Source organism: Oncorhynchus mykiss, chromosome 24, assembly GCF_013265735.2.
Source record: "Oncorhynchus mykiss isolate Arlee chromosome 24, USDA_OmykA_1.1, whole genome shotgun sequence".
NCBI classification, from domain to species: Eukaryota; Metazoa; Chordata; class Actinopteri; order Salmoniformes; family Salmonidae; genus Oncorhynchus; species Oncorhynchus mykiss.
Window position 1 is genome coordinate 5,512,919 of NC_048588.1, and position 14,247 is coordinate 5,527,165.

General features: G+C 42.9%; 3 protein-coding genes across 6 annotated transcripts; 1 reads left to right on the plus strand and 2 right to left on the minus strand.

The window, feature by feature from the left end:
* Positions 1-1,811: 1,811 nt before the first annotated feature.
* On the minus strand, positions 1,812-5,854 carry LOC110503580. Of its 4 annotated transcripts, none has more exons than XM_021581985.2 (4): positions 5,597-5,854; positions 4,217-4,686; positions 3,834-4,100; positions 1,812-3,625 (listed from the first exon to the last, which is right to left on the minus strand). In XM_021581985.2, exons 2-4 carry the CDS (start codon positions 4,626-4,628, stop codon positions 3,105-3,107), a joined length of 1,200 nt encoding a protein of 399 aa, XP_021437660.1. In that variant the 5' UTR covers positions 4,629-4,686; positions 5,597-5,854; the 3' UTR covers positions 1,812-3,104. The 4 variants fall into 4 exon arrangements, with proteins under 4 accessions (XP_021437660.1, XP_021437659.1, XP_036817319.1 ...); XM_021581984.2 differs by having other exon boundaries at positions 5,625-5,848; XM_036961424.1 differs by lacking the exon at positions 5,597-5,854 and adding an exon at positions 5,183-5,488.
* A 218-nt stretch (positions 5,855-6,072) lies between these two features.
* bl1s3 (Biogenesis of lysosome-related organelles complex-1 subunit 3) lies at positions 6,073-7,245 on the plus strand. Its single transcript, NM_001160596.2, is given in 2 exon segments — positions 6,073-6,149; positions 6,508-7,245. A coding segment is annotated over 1 exon segment (600 nt). The 5' UTR covers positions 6,073-6,149; positions 6,508-6,520; the 3' UTR covers positions 7,121-7,245.
* Positions 7,246-7,522: 277 nt separating this feature from the next.
* LOC110503579 (NTPase, KAP family P-loop domain containing 1) lies at positions 7,523-12,842 on the minus strand. Its single transcript, XM_021581983.2, has 4 exons — positions 11,567-12,842; positions 9,942-9,983; positions 9,704-9,833; positions 7,523-9,613 (listed from the first exon to the last, which is right to left on the minus strand). Exon 4 carries the CDS (start codon positions 9,293-9,295, stop codon positions 8,183-8,185), a length of 1,113 nt encoding a protein of 370 aa, XP_021437658.2. The 5' UTR covers positions 9,296-9,613; positions 9,704-9,833; positions 9,942-9,983; positions 11,567-12,842; the 3' UTR covers positions 7,523-8,182.
* Positions 12,843-14,247: the final 1,405 nt, after the last annotated feature.

A 14,247-nucleotide genomic window follows, 5' to 3' on the forward strand; every position in this document is an offset into this window, starting at 1 on the left:
GGTTCTCCCATATCCAGAGGCACTGGAGCTCTGTCAGAGTGACCATCGTGTTCTTGGACAACTCCCTGACCAAGGCCCTTCTCCCCCGATTGCTCAATTTGGCCGGGCGGCCAGCTCTAGGAAGAGTCTTGGTTGTTCCAAACTTCTTCCATTTCAGAATGATGGAGGCCACTGTGTTCTTGGGGACCTTCAATGCTGCAGACATTTTTTGGTACTCTTCCCCAGATCTGTGCCTTGACACAATCCTGTCTCTGGTATTCTATGGACAATTCCTTCAACCTCATGGCTTGGTTAGCTCTGACAACTATGGGACCTGATATAGACATGTGTGTGCCTTTCCAAACAATTGAATTTACAACAGGTGGACACCAATCAAGTTGTAGAAACATCATCAGGATGATCAATGAAAACAGGAAGCACCTGAGCTCAATTTCAAGTCTCATAGCAAAGGGTGTGAATTCTTATGTGAATAAGGTATCTGTTATTTATGGGTAATACATTTGCAAAAATTTCTAAAAACCTGTTTTCACTTTGTCATAATGTGGTATTGTGTGTAGATTGATGAGGAAAACAATTAATTTGATCAATTTTTAAATAAGGCCGTAACATAACAAAATGTGGAAAAAGGTAAGGGGTCTGAATACTTTACAAATGCACCGTATATTTCTACACTATGAGGTTGGCATAATAATGTGAATATGAGAAAATTATGATAATGACATTTTAGTGTAATAGCTCTTTGAAAAGGACGCCTGAAATTTCAGCCTGTTTTGGTGAGATGGAGTTTTGTCCTTCAATGGTGACATCACCATGCGATAAATTAGTCAGTGGTGTAAAGTTCTGAAGTAAAAATAGTTTAAAGTTTTAAAGTACTACTTAAGTAGTTTGAGGTATCTGTCCTTTACTATTTATATTTTTGACAACTTTTACTTCACTGCTTTTTCCACCATCCATTTTCCCTGACACACAAAATGACATGTTGAATGCTTAGCAGGACACCATCATGGTCCAATAAACACACTTATCAAGAGAACATCCCTGGTCACCGCTAGTGTCTCTGATCTGGCGGACTCACTAAACGCAAACGCTTAGTTTGTAAATGAAGTCTGAGGGTTGGAATGTGCCCCTGGCTATCTGTAAAAAAAAAATGTTTAAATGATTAAAAAAAAAAGTTGAAATATTTTCAAATTCCTTATATTATGCAAACCAGTTGCATAATATAAGGAATTTGAAAATATTTCAACTTTTTCTTGATATAAATTACATTTACTTTGATGCTTAAGTACTTTGAAACCAAATACTTTTAGACTTTTACTCAAGTAGTATTTTACTGAGTGACTTTCACTTGAGTCATTTTCAGTTAAGGTATCTTTACTTTTATTGGGTACTTTTTCCACCACTGAAATTAGTTCATAGACTAAAGGTGCGTTCAGTTAACTTGAACGTTTGCTAAGTTGCTGAACGGCTTGTACTGAACGACACATTTCCCTAAAACATTCTTGAACAGACTTTGACCGTTTGTTCCCATTTGGTGGGTATGGTGAGGTGTGGCTTGAAGCAATGAGTGACGTATTTAATGGGCAGTGGCCATGTTGACAGCGTACCCCAACCCCTCCCCGTTTTTCGACTGGTCGTTCAGTACAGCATCGTTGTCATTCAATTGAATGTTCCAGATTGTAAAAGCGTACTGAATCCAAACCTCTCTGCCAATAACATCTCATTTTCAGTTTTGCCCTCCCCACTCAGACCACTCCCAGACATTCCAAGCAAAAATGATTGCTTAAGAAATTGCCCTTTGCTAAGAAGCTATTGCTGTTTCTTTTGACCATTTTAATTTAAAACAATCACAGTAAGGTACTAAATTCTTACCCAGAAATGATTTAATCTTGAGATAAAAACAGCTGCATTGGACCTTTAAGTTATATTATAAGCATACAGTATTAATACAGCATTTCCAGTTTTGTAAATAGTTGAGAAAAATACAAAACAATATTCTCTGTGTGCAAGTCTACAGTATCTTGATGATACCCTATTTTTAAGTAAATTGAGAGTTTGAATACATGGTCCGTCTTAAATTGCAGCCAGGTAACACATTACAAGCAAAACATGCCTAATTGCAGTACTGCCAATATGTGGTAATACAATTCCAGGACACAAATGAAGCGATCTCAAAATCTAAATAAACATGTTGGATGAATAAGTCTCTTGTGAGATTGCAAAATGTAGACTTCATTACCATATTGCACTTACACACTACAGTACCTCTCATCTTCAGCAAAGCTAAAGCAAGTAAAACAGGCCTAAATTAAAGCAGCCGTGTGTATCCAGTACTATGCAAACAGCTGTGCAAATCGAGTTCGACAAAGGCCCTTTTCTAAACAAGTTTTCATAGTAGAAATGTAGTTACACAAAATATCCTATATGCTTAGGAAAGGGAACATTTAGGGAAGAGGATACATTTGGATGAAGACTTTGCTTTCCCAGCTTCCACATAAATTTGCATGAGTTCATCAAACACCATTACATCCTCATGAAAGTGTGCTTTTTCCTAGTACGGAAACATACATTTCAACATCATTTGGGGATTCTAGCATGTCTCAGTGGATGATAACTGGCAAGTTGGAATTTCTCTTCTTGACTATATTAAATAAACCTCTGCGCTACGGTTGGTCAAAATTATCTTGATTAAAACATCAGATGATTTACTTCTGCACATTAAAACATTTGGACATGACAAAATTAAACAAAAGAGGGAAGTTGTAAAAAAATAAAAAACAATTTTTATTCTAAGACATTCTCAAAAGGACAAGTCCCTCATTCATAAATGTAAGCACCCATTATTTTTCTTCTCCAAAAAAAAAGGTTATATTTACAACCTAAAAGGGTTCTTTGGCTGTCCCCATTGGATAACCCTTTGAAGAACCCTTTTCACAGAGTTCTACCTGGAACCTAAAAGGGTTCTACCTGGAACCTAAAAGGGTTCTCCTATGGGGACAGCTGAAGAACCCTTTTGGAACCCTTTTTTTCTAAGAGTGTATGCTCTCCTCTGTCAGAGCACTGTACGTTCCACTACTGTACATTCCACTATGAAGCTACAAGAACACTCACTTGTGCTGGCACTTGTTTGAGAGTCCGTTAAGCAGATCACCCTTCTGTTGGGAAGGGGAAAGCTGCTCTGAGGGGGATGGTCCTTGAGGTTCAGGCCGCCCATGGTCTGAGGGCTGAGGGTTGGATGTGTCACTAGTTGAGTTTCCATCCCTGGAGGGTGATCCTTTGTGGATCTCCAACAGAGAGACCGTCCAGGAGGGAGATGTAGGCTGTGAGGGGGAGGCCTTGCATGAGCACGGCTGGTGTCCCTGGGTTTGGACCTGTTCCACTCCTCTAAGGATGCGCACCAGGGAGTTGTGGACCTGCTGGCTGATAGGAGTGTCACTGTCGTCGGGTTCGGTCTTGACCTGGCGGTCTGTGGAGAAGTTAGAGAGCTGCTCCAGGACCTCTATCTGTCGGTCCATCATACCCAGCATGCTGCAGTGGAAGGCCCTTTGCTCAGCGAGCTGTTCCCCTAGCTGATGGTTCAGGATCGTGAGCTGCTGGAGGATCAGGGTGCTGGTGTCCTCACAAGTGCCTGTAGAGAAATGAACAGCAGGACAACTTGCATTTGTTTTAGGTTACTGCTGTAATATCTATTATCCAAAGCTCTAAACAATTCATGAATACAAAGTAAAATTCCAACATATTCATGACATGATATTAGTTACAAAGATCACATTATTGACATAGAATATAGGTGGTCATGTAGCCACTCTAAACTCATCAGTTGTAAAAGCATTCACCAGTTTGTTCTTCTGGACTGCAGCTAGTGGGGTCACTAGCTTCCTCCCCATCATGTAAAGAGGGTACTGAGTGTGGCTCACTCTTCACTGGGTAAAGATACTCTCCAGATAGACCCAAAGTCATAATCTCTTCTGACTTCAGGGCCCAGCCCGAAGTGCTGATGTTGGCCTCTTCTGGGATGGCGTTAGTCTTGTCTCCTTCTCCCTCTAGAGCTGGAGCCAGGCTCTCCTGCCAAGGGGCCACAGAGTCAGGCTGAGCAACATCACCTGGGAAGAAAGAGAGAAGAGTGAGCAGCGCAGGCCAATGCAAAGCAAACACTTCTTTACAATTCTTCAATGGAAAATATTAAAGGTATAAAAATCCTAAAGCCAGAAAGTAGTACCATCAGTATGATCCTCCAGGTCCGAGTGGGTCAACACCACCATATTGTGTCCATCTGCAGTGCCTTGCTCTGGGGCCCCCACCCGGGCCCTCCTGGCCAGCATGCGGTCCAGCATACGGAAGTAACGGAATGACTCGATGGCGGACAGGCGTGCAGCAGGGCTACGGTATCCTGCCATCTTGATCTTGCGGTACTTGTGCTTTAGGCTCTTCCAGCGGTTGCGTATCTGGTTGACAGTGAAGTGGATATCCCGCTTGGCCAGGCTGTAGCGCAGGCGGCGGAAGTGCGAGTCGTTGCGCTGGCGCTTCTTATCCAGCTCATGCACCAGGTCCAGCTGCTCGATGAGGGCCAGCATGGCGAAGGTGTCCGACTCTGTCCACCACTTGTTGGGCCTCCTCTCACTCAGGTCCATGGTCTCTGCCTCTTCTCACTGGGTGTACCTGTGCTGGTAGCAGCCCCTTGGGCTCCTCCTGGTTGGAAGTAAACAAGAACACATGGAGAGAGGTTGAAGTACTACACCATAGGCTAATGTAATTTCTATACATTAGAGGTAGACTGAGGGGTAGTCGAATGATTATGATAAAATGACCCTGAAATAAATATTAAGACTTTCTACTCAAATTACATTTTGTAGCAATATGCATCAAAGAGCAGCATCCATGTTGCATAATAATAAAGTTGTATTCAAGAAGGGAACATTGGTGTTTTTAATCAAAGGTATAGGACAACCTCACTATGGGAGAATAAATAAGTCACGACAGCATCCAAAATAGATACTGGATATAAATGAAAGGAATAAATTGTGACATAAACCACTCCAGAGATGTTCATTACAACATTCACACAAGATTACAGTGACAGTTTCTTCTCCAGTCCCTTTGAAGTTCACCCAACAGCAAATCACGACTTTCCCACGTCAATTCCACTCAGATGAGACATGATGAGCTCAGTAAGTAGTACGCTTACAATGTGAATTTATGCAGCCAAACAGGAGTACTGTATAACGCTTTCCTCTACCCCAAAAAATAAATACATATGCAATAATAGTCTTCCCTTTTCGTACAACAGTGAATTACTTGAAATAAAATTGATTCTGGATATTACTGACAACCACACCATACAGAGATTCATTTAAAACTAACTAAGTGGTTAGCAACAGTCTGACCACTGACAACCTAACTAGCTATCACTGGCTAGTTGACAGGTGCAGTGTGTGTGCCAATTGCTGACAGTGGCCGTGGACTCAGCTGGGTGGTTACAGTGGCCATCACCGGCGAATGCTGACGATGAAGAATGTAATTTCCTACAGAACTCTGCGGCCAACATTTTTTTCAGACACAAACCATTGTTCTAAGTTAATAACCATAAAATAGCGCTTACTGTTACTGCTACAGATTGCACTTCATACCTTCATCTCGATATATTTTACGCTGCGTCGAGGAAGCTTGCTCGCGTCGCACGATCACATGGGGTTTGTTGACATCAATGGTCTTGTTCGAAATTGCAGCCGACTGTGGAGGAAACTGCCGACTGATTGATCTACAAATCACCGTGCCTCATAAATAACCACTCATTATTATTTGTAGATCCGTCAATCAGTCACTATTTACCCATGATACAGCACGAATTTGATGCTCTCGAACACGGCCAATGAGTGTTTATGATCGACGTTCCCAATGTCACATGTCCTTCGATCTCTACTGTGATTGGTCTAAAATCTTACCGCATACTCAAGAGGGTGAGTCTGTGTGAGGAGCTGCGCAAATTCTCAGATCTACACATCATCTAAATGTTCAATTCGAACGGATTTAACTGACATCTGGTTGTAATTTGTGAATTTGTGCAGTACTTAGTGTGGGCCAACCCCCGTGAGTGAGCGATTTCCGGCTACTTCCGTGTGCTCATGTGATTCCTTTTTTACAGGACTGTGGAGGTATGAGAATTTGTTTTACATACATTTTTCGAATAATAGCAGGCTAGCTATCTATATTCGATTTGGTGAATTGATTTTACGTAGATTGATTTACATAACATGTCAATGAGTTAAATTGAGTTCAACTCTATAACATAATGTTATTCAACAGGGGTGGGGGATGCATTTCGTTGCGTATCATCTCTAGCGCTCAAATGTGGGGGGAGGCACATTCCAATGGGCAGACAGGAATCATCATAGCAGTTCCATTAAACATCAGAACATGCCCCCCTGTAACATTGAAACTATGCCTCCCCGTAAGATGGGGAGCAGTTTCTACTTCCTACTGTAGGCCTTCACTGTTCTCTTGTTTATTTAGGTGGTGTGGTGTAATGGCAAGTGACAAATACCAGATAGTGGTGCAAGGAGAGGCGTCAGAGACCGACTCAGATGATGAGGTATACATCACCTCCCTCTCTCCACATTCAACAGCCGGAGGGCAAAAGGTACCAGGGGAAGCATCCGAGACTGACAGCGAGGGGGAGGTTGAGAAAGCACGGAAATGTGTCACTGCTGCAAGCTCTGAAAACCCACAAATATTACGCAAGGACTTAACTCCCCTGCTTGTGATCAGAGACAACTCTGACATTCAGTCCGTGGTAGAGGAGAGGGTTGTTTCTCAGCCCGAACACAGTGGGCTCTACTACAACACTTTACTCCAGCAGAAATTACAGGAGAGCAATGCACGTCTGTGCACGGATGTGTCCCAGACCATCAAACAGGTGTATGGTAATGCCACAAAGGAGATCCGCATGGCCACGACCCACCTGACCGTCTCCCAGAACGGCATCATCAACGCCTCCCACAGCATCCGACTCATTCTGGAGGACCTCAAGTCTGTCTCAGAGAAAATGGACATTATCACCAGCTGTTACCTTCTCCCCGATATTACCATCCCCTCCTCTCCCACTACCCCTATTCCCGGCCAATGATCTTCCTTATGATGTTCCTTGTTAAATGCTTTCATATGTCTTATGTAGGCTAAACAACGGCCTGGAGTATTGTTATTTGTAAAAGGCACTTGCATTAGGTGAATAAATGATGCATGCTGTTATACTATTGCTGCTCCCATGTTGTTCTGATTTACATTCCGATGGCTTATTCATTGTAGTTGGTCATCGCAAAGGATGCTTATTGATCTTGATCATAGCAGAAAGTATTTAGCTGGTCACATTCACAACGTCTCGTTAAGCAATGTATTTTCCCGAAGCGCCCACTTTTGTGGTGTAAGCAAAACATCGCAAGTGACGGGACTGCTGTGGTCAATTTTGTCGAGGCCTAGAGTTGAAGTAGCTACAGAATCCTCATGTATGAACAAAATGAATCCTAGGACATTCATTGTGCATTGCTGTATTCACAAGTCAGTCATTGAACTGCAATAGGCTTCTACTTCAGGGAACGTTGAACAGTTTCAAAACTTTTAAGATGCATTCCATCCCTATACAGTGTAGTCTTCCCAAAGATATAAAAAATGTTATAAAATGAAAGATCATTTTGAATCCAGAGGGTTTGATCAGTCAATGCTTTTGCAGTCACTGTCATGTCGCGTGAGGTTGAACATCTGGCTTGGCTTCCAGGAAGTGTGAGCTGAAAGTAATCCATTCTCCCAAGGTCATCTGAAGGGCATGTCTGATCTCACTGCTGCGCCCATACACCAGAGACGCTCCTTCGAGTTGATTCTCTGTCCGCAGCTGCTGATATTTCACTGGAATGTTCAGCTTCTCCATATAGAGAACAATGCAGACATGACATTGAGACACATTGACATATATTGTTAAATGGTGTCATTAGACGTTGTTGGTCGTCATTTACTTGTTCTAATGGGCCAACGGTGGTTCATGGGAAAATATTCTGGTGTGTGGGAAGTTCCATCATTGGCGATGGCATGCATGGGACTACCCCTCTTCAGGAACCTCTCAAACAGCTCGGGGTCTCCATCCTGCTCTAGAACGGTCTCCAGACGATCTCTGAGCATGTGGAGCTCCAGACTGGTCTCACTGAACAAGGTCTTGGCCTGGTTGATCACAGTATTGGTTGATGTCACCATCAGTGCCATCAGTGTCAGCCCTCTGCTGGCGGTCCTCTGAGCATTGCAGGATCCAGCCCAGGCGGCAGGGCCAGAGGTTGGCCATCACCACCCAGGCAGCAAGGTCTTTAGCTTTGGAGAAGCCCCTGTAATTCATAGCATCCATGACGATGACTGTCAACCTTACAGAGTTTATTATCCTTCTCATATGCCCATGGTTTCCCATAAGATAAACATGAGGGCTGTATTTGGTATATATGGCGTGTAATGCCTCATTTGTTAGCGCTTTGATTTTAATGGCCCAGATTTCCCAATGGATGCCATTTTCTAGTAGCTCAGTCTCACTTTTGCCCTTTCCAATGAAGGGCACAAGGCTGTCATCAAGCCTGCCTTTTTCAAATGCAGAGAAATTCCCAGCTCTATGTTTTCCTCTCTTAAAACATTCCCAGTTAGGCTCTAGATAGCTGTCAGCGAGGGTTTTAAAAGCTCTGCATTTGGAGTCTGGGGACATCTCAGGCACTGAGAAGGGCAGGGTGACCATCTTGCTTACAAAGTCGTACCCGCTGGATGTCAGCCCACAGATCCACATGGTGCTCTCCACACAGCCCACCACCACTCCGGGGTCCACAGCTAGGATGGACACAAACGGGACATTCTCCCCCGCCAAGGTGCTGACCACCCTGTCTGGGCCGCAGCGGTCCAGGTGGGTGATCTCCAGCACCACACGGATCCTCCTCCCCTCGAACACCTCCATGAAGTGGGTGATTTCCACCATGAAGCCCACCTCCTTCCTCACCTTGTTCATGAAGCCCATCTGGTCGCTGATGGCCGAGCTGTTCATCTGGTGCTGGATGCTGCTGCCCATGGTGTAGAGCAGGTGCTTAGATGTCTGCAGAATAGTCCTCAGGGCGAAGACTGCGGGAGGCCCCAGTGTTGCTATGGCCATCGATTCCAGCACATTGACCCAACTGCGTGTGCCATTTGTTTGGAGCTCAAAGCCATAAAAGTAGAGCAGGGTACATGTGCCAATGCTGGAAATTACAGTGGCTAGGACTACAACCCAGAGGGGGAGGCAGAGCATCTTTATGGCTTTCCAATTGACCTCATCACCTTTGCTCGTGACTTTCTTTGGGTAGGGATGCTGGGTGACTCTATAGAGGCCCAGGGGAAGTTCCCCAAAGGCATCCTGGATGCCCTTGAAGAGGCGGATCGCCAACCCAGCCCAGAGTTTATCACTGCCTGCAAAGTGTCAGGCACTGAAGCGCTCCTCTTCCTCCCTCCCACACGGGACGGAAGAAGCTGATGGAGAGGAGGAGGGCCAAATAGCTAATCCACTCTGGAGGAGGTCTCTTCAGCTTGTGCTTCTGGTCTCTCCACTCTGCCTCTCTGTTCATGTAAACTGCGAATGTAGAAAGAGCAACACAATTATATTTTTAGAAAAAACAAAACAACTAAAGTCATGTGAACTCAACCTAAGTGTTAAACTTACTCTTGATCTTCTTCAGTAGAGTTTCAGTGCGGCTGGGGCACTGGGAGAACAGACCTACGATGGCCCGGAGGTGCCACCTTGAATAATGCCCTGGACAGTCCATATGCCTAGGCATCATCCAACAGGGCACCTTTTTGTTTGACCAATGTAGAGGTAGACATGGCAATCAATAGAAGCTGTTATTAGCTGTATCCCTAAATGACTAAATGTCCGATACATTTACTAACTTTCCACTTACCTTGTCCATCCATTTGTCTATGGTTCCAATACTTTGTAAATTCTGAGGGAATAAAACAGGTTATAACATTCATATGGTATAACATTAGTACGGTATGACAATATAATTTCGATTCATGATCACTGCAACCGATCTAAATCCAATTATCAGTAACGGTTGGTTATTATTCTGCAGTGTCAATAAAATACTGGCTGAATTTTTTCCCCCCCCAAGAATTTAGTAATTTCATAGGAAATTGTTAGAGATGGTTATGTATTGATGTTGTTTTTAGAGATGTTTCATTAGTTATTCGACAATAATGTGTTAAATGCTGGACTTTCCGACACTGGCCAAAGTCATACAGAGTAAATTACCAAAATGTAATGAGAGGAATGAACAGAATCATAAACATTTAAGACAGCTTTTCAACAAATATTTTGTGTTTTTCAGCAGTTCAATGAGCACATTCAGGGTTAGCCAAAAGTCACCAGGGACTCAAATCCTGCAGTGCTAGATGTGTCCCCCTGCTTAAGCCAGTACATGTCCAGGCCCGTCTGAAGTTTGCTAGAGAGCATTTGGATGATCCAGAAGAAGATTGGGAGAATGTCATATGGTCAGATGAAACCAAAATATAACTTTTTGGTAAAAACTCAACTCGTCGTGTTTGGAGGACAAAGAACACCATACCTACTGTGAAGCATGGGGGTGGAAACATCATGCTTTGGGACTGTTTTTCTGCAAAGGGACCAGGACGACTGATCCGTGTAAAGGAAAGAATGAATGGGGCCATGTATCGTGAGATTTTGAGTGAAAACCTCCTTCCATCAGCAAGGGCATTGAACATGAAATGTGGCTGGGTCTTTCAGCATGACAATGATCCCAAACACACCGCCCAAGCAACGAAGGAGTGGCTTCGTAAGAAGCATTTCAAGGTCCTGGAGTGGCCTAGCCAGTCTCCAGATCTCAACCCCATAGAAAATCTTTGGAGGGAGTTGAAAGTCCGTGTTGCCCAGCAGCAGCCCCAAAACATCACTGCTCTAGAGGAGATCTGCATGGAGGAATGGGCCAAAATACCAGCAACAGTGTGTGAAAACCTTGTGAAGACTTACAGAAAACGTTTGACCTCTGTCATTGCCAACAAAGGGTATAAAACAACATTTTGAGATAAACTTTTGTTATTGACCAAATAATTATTTTCCACCATCATTTGCAAATATATTCATAAAAAATCCTACAATGTGATTTTCTGGATTTTTTTTTTCTCATTTTGTCTGTCATAGTTGAAGTGTACCTATGATGAAAATTACAGGCCTCTCTCATCTTTTTAAGTGGGAGAACTTGCACAATTGGTGGCTGACTAAATACTTTTTTGCCCCACTGTATATAATGACAGATTTTTACTGTAATGAAAGTTAACACACCCTCCCACACAAATCAACCTGCTTGTTGTTTTTGCCTTAGTCTTGGAACAGAAGTACAAATAAAATGTCAATATTTGGTTAATGAATAAAACCAGACAGCACTTTCCAATGACCTTTCTATTGAGTATAACCTATCAGCTAGTTTTACAAAACATTACCTCCATATCTACGTATTAACATTGGATTAGACATTTGCCCTCAAAAGAAAGTACAACTCAGTCTTACCGTGTCTGTGTGGGTCTCACTACATTGAAGTCAACATTTAAGACAGCTTTTCAATAAATATTTTGTGTTGTACAGCAGTTCAATGAGCACATTCAGGGTTAGCCAAAAGTTCTATTCAATCATGTCAGTAAGCTGAAGAACTTGGCTGCTCCATAAATTAACCTTTGGTTGTATCGATAACTTAGAGCATGAGTTTGCGCAACAATAATTGCCTCAAATACTACCAGTTATATAATGACAGATTTTTACTTTAATGAAAGTTAACACACCCTCCCACACAAATCAACCTGCTTGTTGTCTTTGCCTTAGTCTTGGAACAGAAGTACAAATAAAATGTCAATATTTGGTTAATGAATAAAACCAGACAGCACTTTCCAATGACCTTTCTATTGAGTATAACCTATCAGCTAGTTTTACAAAACATTACCTCCATATCTACGTATTAACATTGGATTAGACATTTGCCCTCAAAAGAAAGTACAGCTCAGTCTTACCGTGTCTGTGTGGGTCTCACTACATTGAAGTCAACATACAGACTGACCCTCTGTAGAAACCAATAACACTAGTGCTGTTTAACCTACCATACTATATACCCGACACATTATCAGATCATATGTGAATGAAAGTCAGAATTGTGTGGAATTTTCCAGATGACTTTGAGTTTTGAGTCTTACTACAATGGCCATGGCCCATAAAGCAATGTTTAATTCTAAACAATTCTAAACAAAGGAAATTACAATATGTGTAAGTTTATAATAGGTATATTAATGACTCCATCCCCACGCATTAATATTCATAACAATTACCATACATCTATACGATTCTTGGCCTTAGGTAACGGGACAGGAGTGCTTCACGAATGCTAGACGTCGACTGGTCTTCTTTGCTTTGCTCTCTCTGATCCTCATGTCCTTCCTTATTATATCCACACTCTGGCAAAGCTTCAAATAGCTTTGACATCTGCACACTATCCTTGTCAACCATGCATGGAAATGTCACGCTTGATAGCTCTGCCAGAGACCAATTGCTCTGCCCACGGGGGTTCCCTCTTGGTCTAATGGACTTTGGCTTCCCGAGTGAGAGCTACCCGGTACCAACCCCACCTATTACAGAAAGTATGATCTCCTTCTGTGTGTTTTCCCAATGAAAGCAAGAACACAATCCCAGTACCCCAATCCATAGACTCGTAACTCCATCATGATACAGAATTCAGTATGTCTGTCGGCTGTAGACCACTATGGACTCTGTGAGTCAAATATAGAATGTACATTGTGATACATGTGACACCTTCACATTCCATGTGAAGAGAGACACACATAGGTCTGCATGTCAATTTATTAGGTACACCACCCGGTTCACGAAAATGGTTCGCTCCTACAGACAGTGAGTCATGTTGCCATGGCTTGCTATATAAAGCAGGTGGACAGGCATCGAGGCATTCAGTTACTGTTTGTTAGAATGTTAGAATGTGCAAAACGAGTGACCTAAGCAACTTTGAGCATGGTATGATTGTCAGTACCAGGTGCAGCGGATCCAGTATCTCAAAAAGCATCCATTCAGCAGCAGTGCTGTGGAAGAAGGAGAATGGCATGAATCATGCAAGCTAACAGGCGGGTCAGGATTTGTCATAAGCAGCATGAGTCCATGGCCCACTGGTGTCAACGGTACAGGCTGGTGGCAGTGGTGTAATGGTGTGGGGAATGTCTTCCTGGCACACGTTAGGTCCCTTGATACCAATTGAGCTACGTTTCCATGCCCGAATAATTCAGGCTGTTCTAGAGGCAAAGGGGGGTTTGGTACTAGATGGGTGTACCTAATAAACTGTCCACTGAGTGTATATTTACCATACACCCATACATTTGCCCACACTTATCATGCATTGCATTACAAATTATATCAAACTTTAACATATGACAGTAGGTATGGAGAATTTATGCAGCAGCGTGCAACTAACTGCCTTTGACAAATTTGATCAACTGGTTTCTGGTATATCTGTGAGATGAAAAACATGCCATCGCTCTTTGAGCTGCCCAATTTAATTTCCCTTCTCTACATACACTTGTTCACATGTTGCATCATGCCTGCAATGTGTTCTCAGTAGGGTAGCAAAGCTATGGGTAATTTGCCAAAGTTACCGGAATCCAGTAATTTTGGTAATTAACAGAAAATCTATGGCAATCTATCATGACTTTGGTAATTTATACTTGAATAACTTTTAAAACATGGATTCATATATAGTATTCATGTTGTATATCTGTTCCTTCACTCTGCGGCTCGACTCATCCCAAACCACCTCAATTTGGTTGAGGTCGGGGAATGTGGAGGCCAGGTCATTTGATGCAGCACTCATTCATTCTCCTTCTTGGTGTATCAGCCCTTACACAGCCTGGAGTTGTGTTGGTTCATTGTCCTGTTGAAAAACAAATAATAGTCCCTTTTAGCCCAAAACCAGATGGGATGTCGTATCGCTGCAGAATGCTGTGGTAGCCATGCTGGTTAAGTGTGCCTTCAATTCTAAATAAATCACAGACAGTGTCACCAGCAAAGCACCCCCACACCATAACACCACCTCCTCCATGCTTTACGGTGAGAAATACACATGCAGAGATCATATGTTCACCCACACCACGTCTCAAAAAGACACGGCGGTTGGAACCAAAAATCTCCAATTTGGAGACAAA

What these genes read in the sequence shown, in the direction of transcription:
- LOC110503580 (XM_021581985.2), bottom strand. Translation starts at nt 4,628, where the DNA reads ATGGACCTGAGTGAGAGGAGGCCCAACAAGTGGTGGACAGAGTCGGAC. An exon ending in CCTGGAGGATCATACTGATG is followed by an intron (nt 4,101 to 4,216) that starts GTACTACTTTCT and finishes CTTTCTTCCCAG; the next exon opens with GTGATGTTGCTCAGCCTGAC. An exon ending in CAGTCCAGAAGAACAAACTG is followed by an intron (nt 3,626 to 3,833) that starts GTGAATGCTTTT and finishes ATTTCTCTACAG; the next exon opens with GCACTTGTGAGGACACCAGC.
- LOC110503579 (XM_021581983.2), bottom strand. Translation starts at nt 9,295, where the DNA reads ATGCTCTGCCTCCCCCTCTGGGTTGTAGTCCTAGCCACTGTAATTTCC.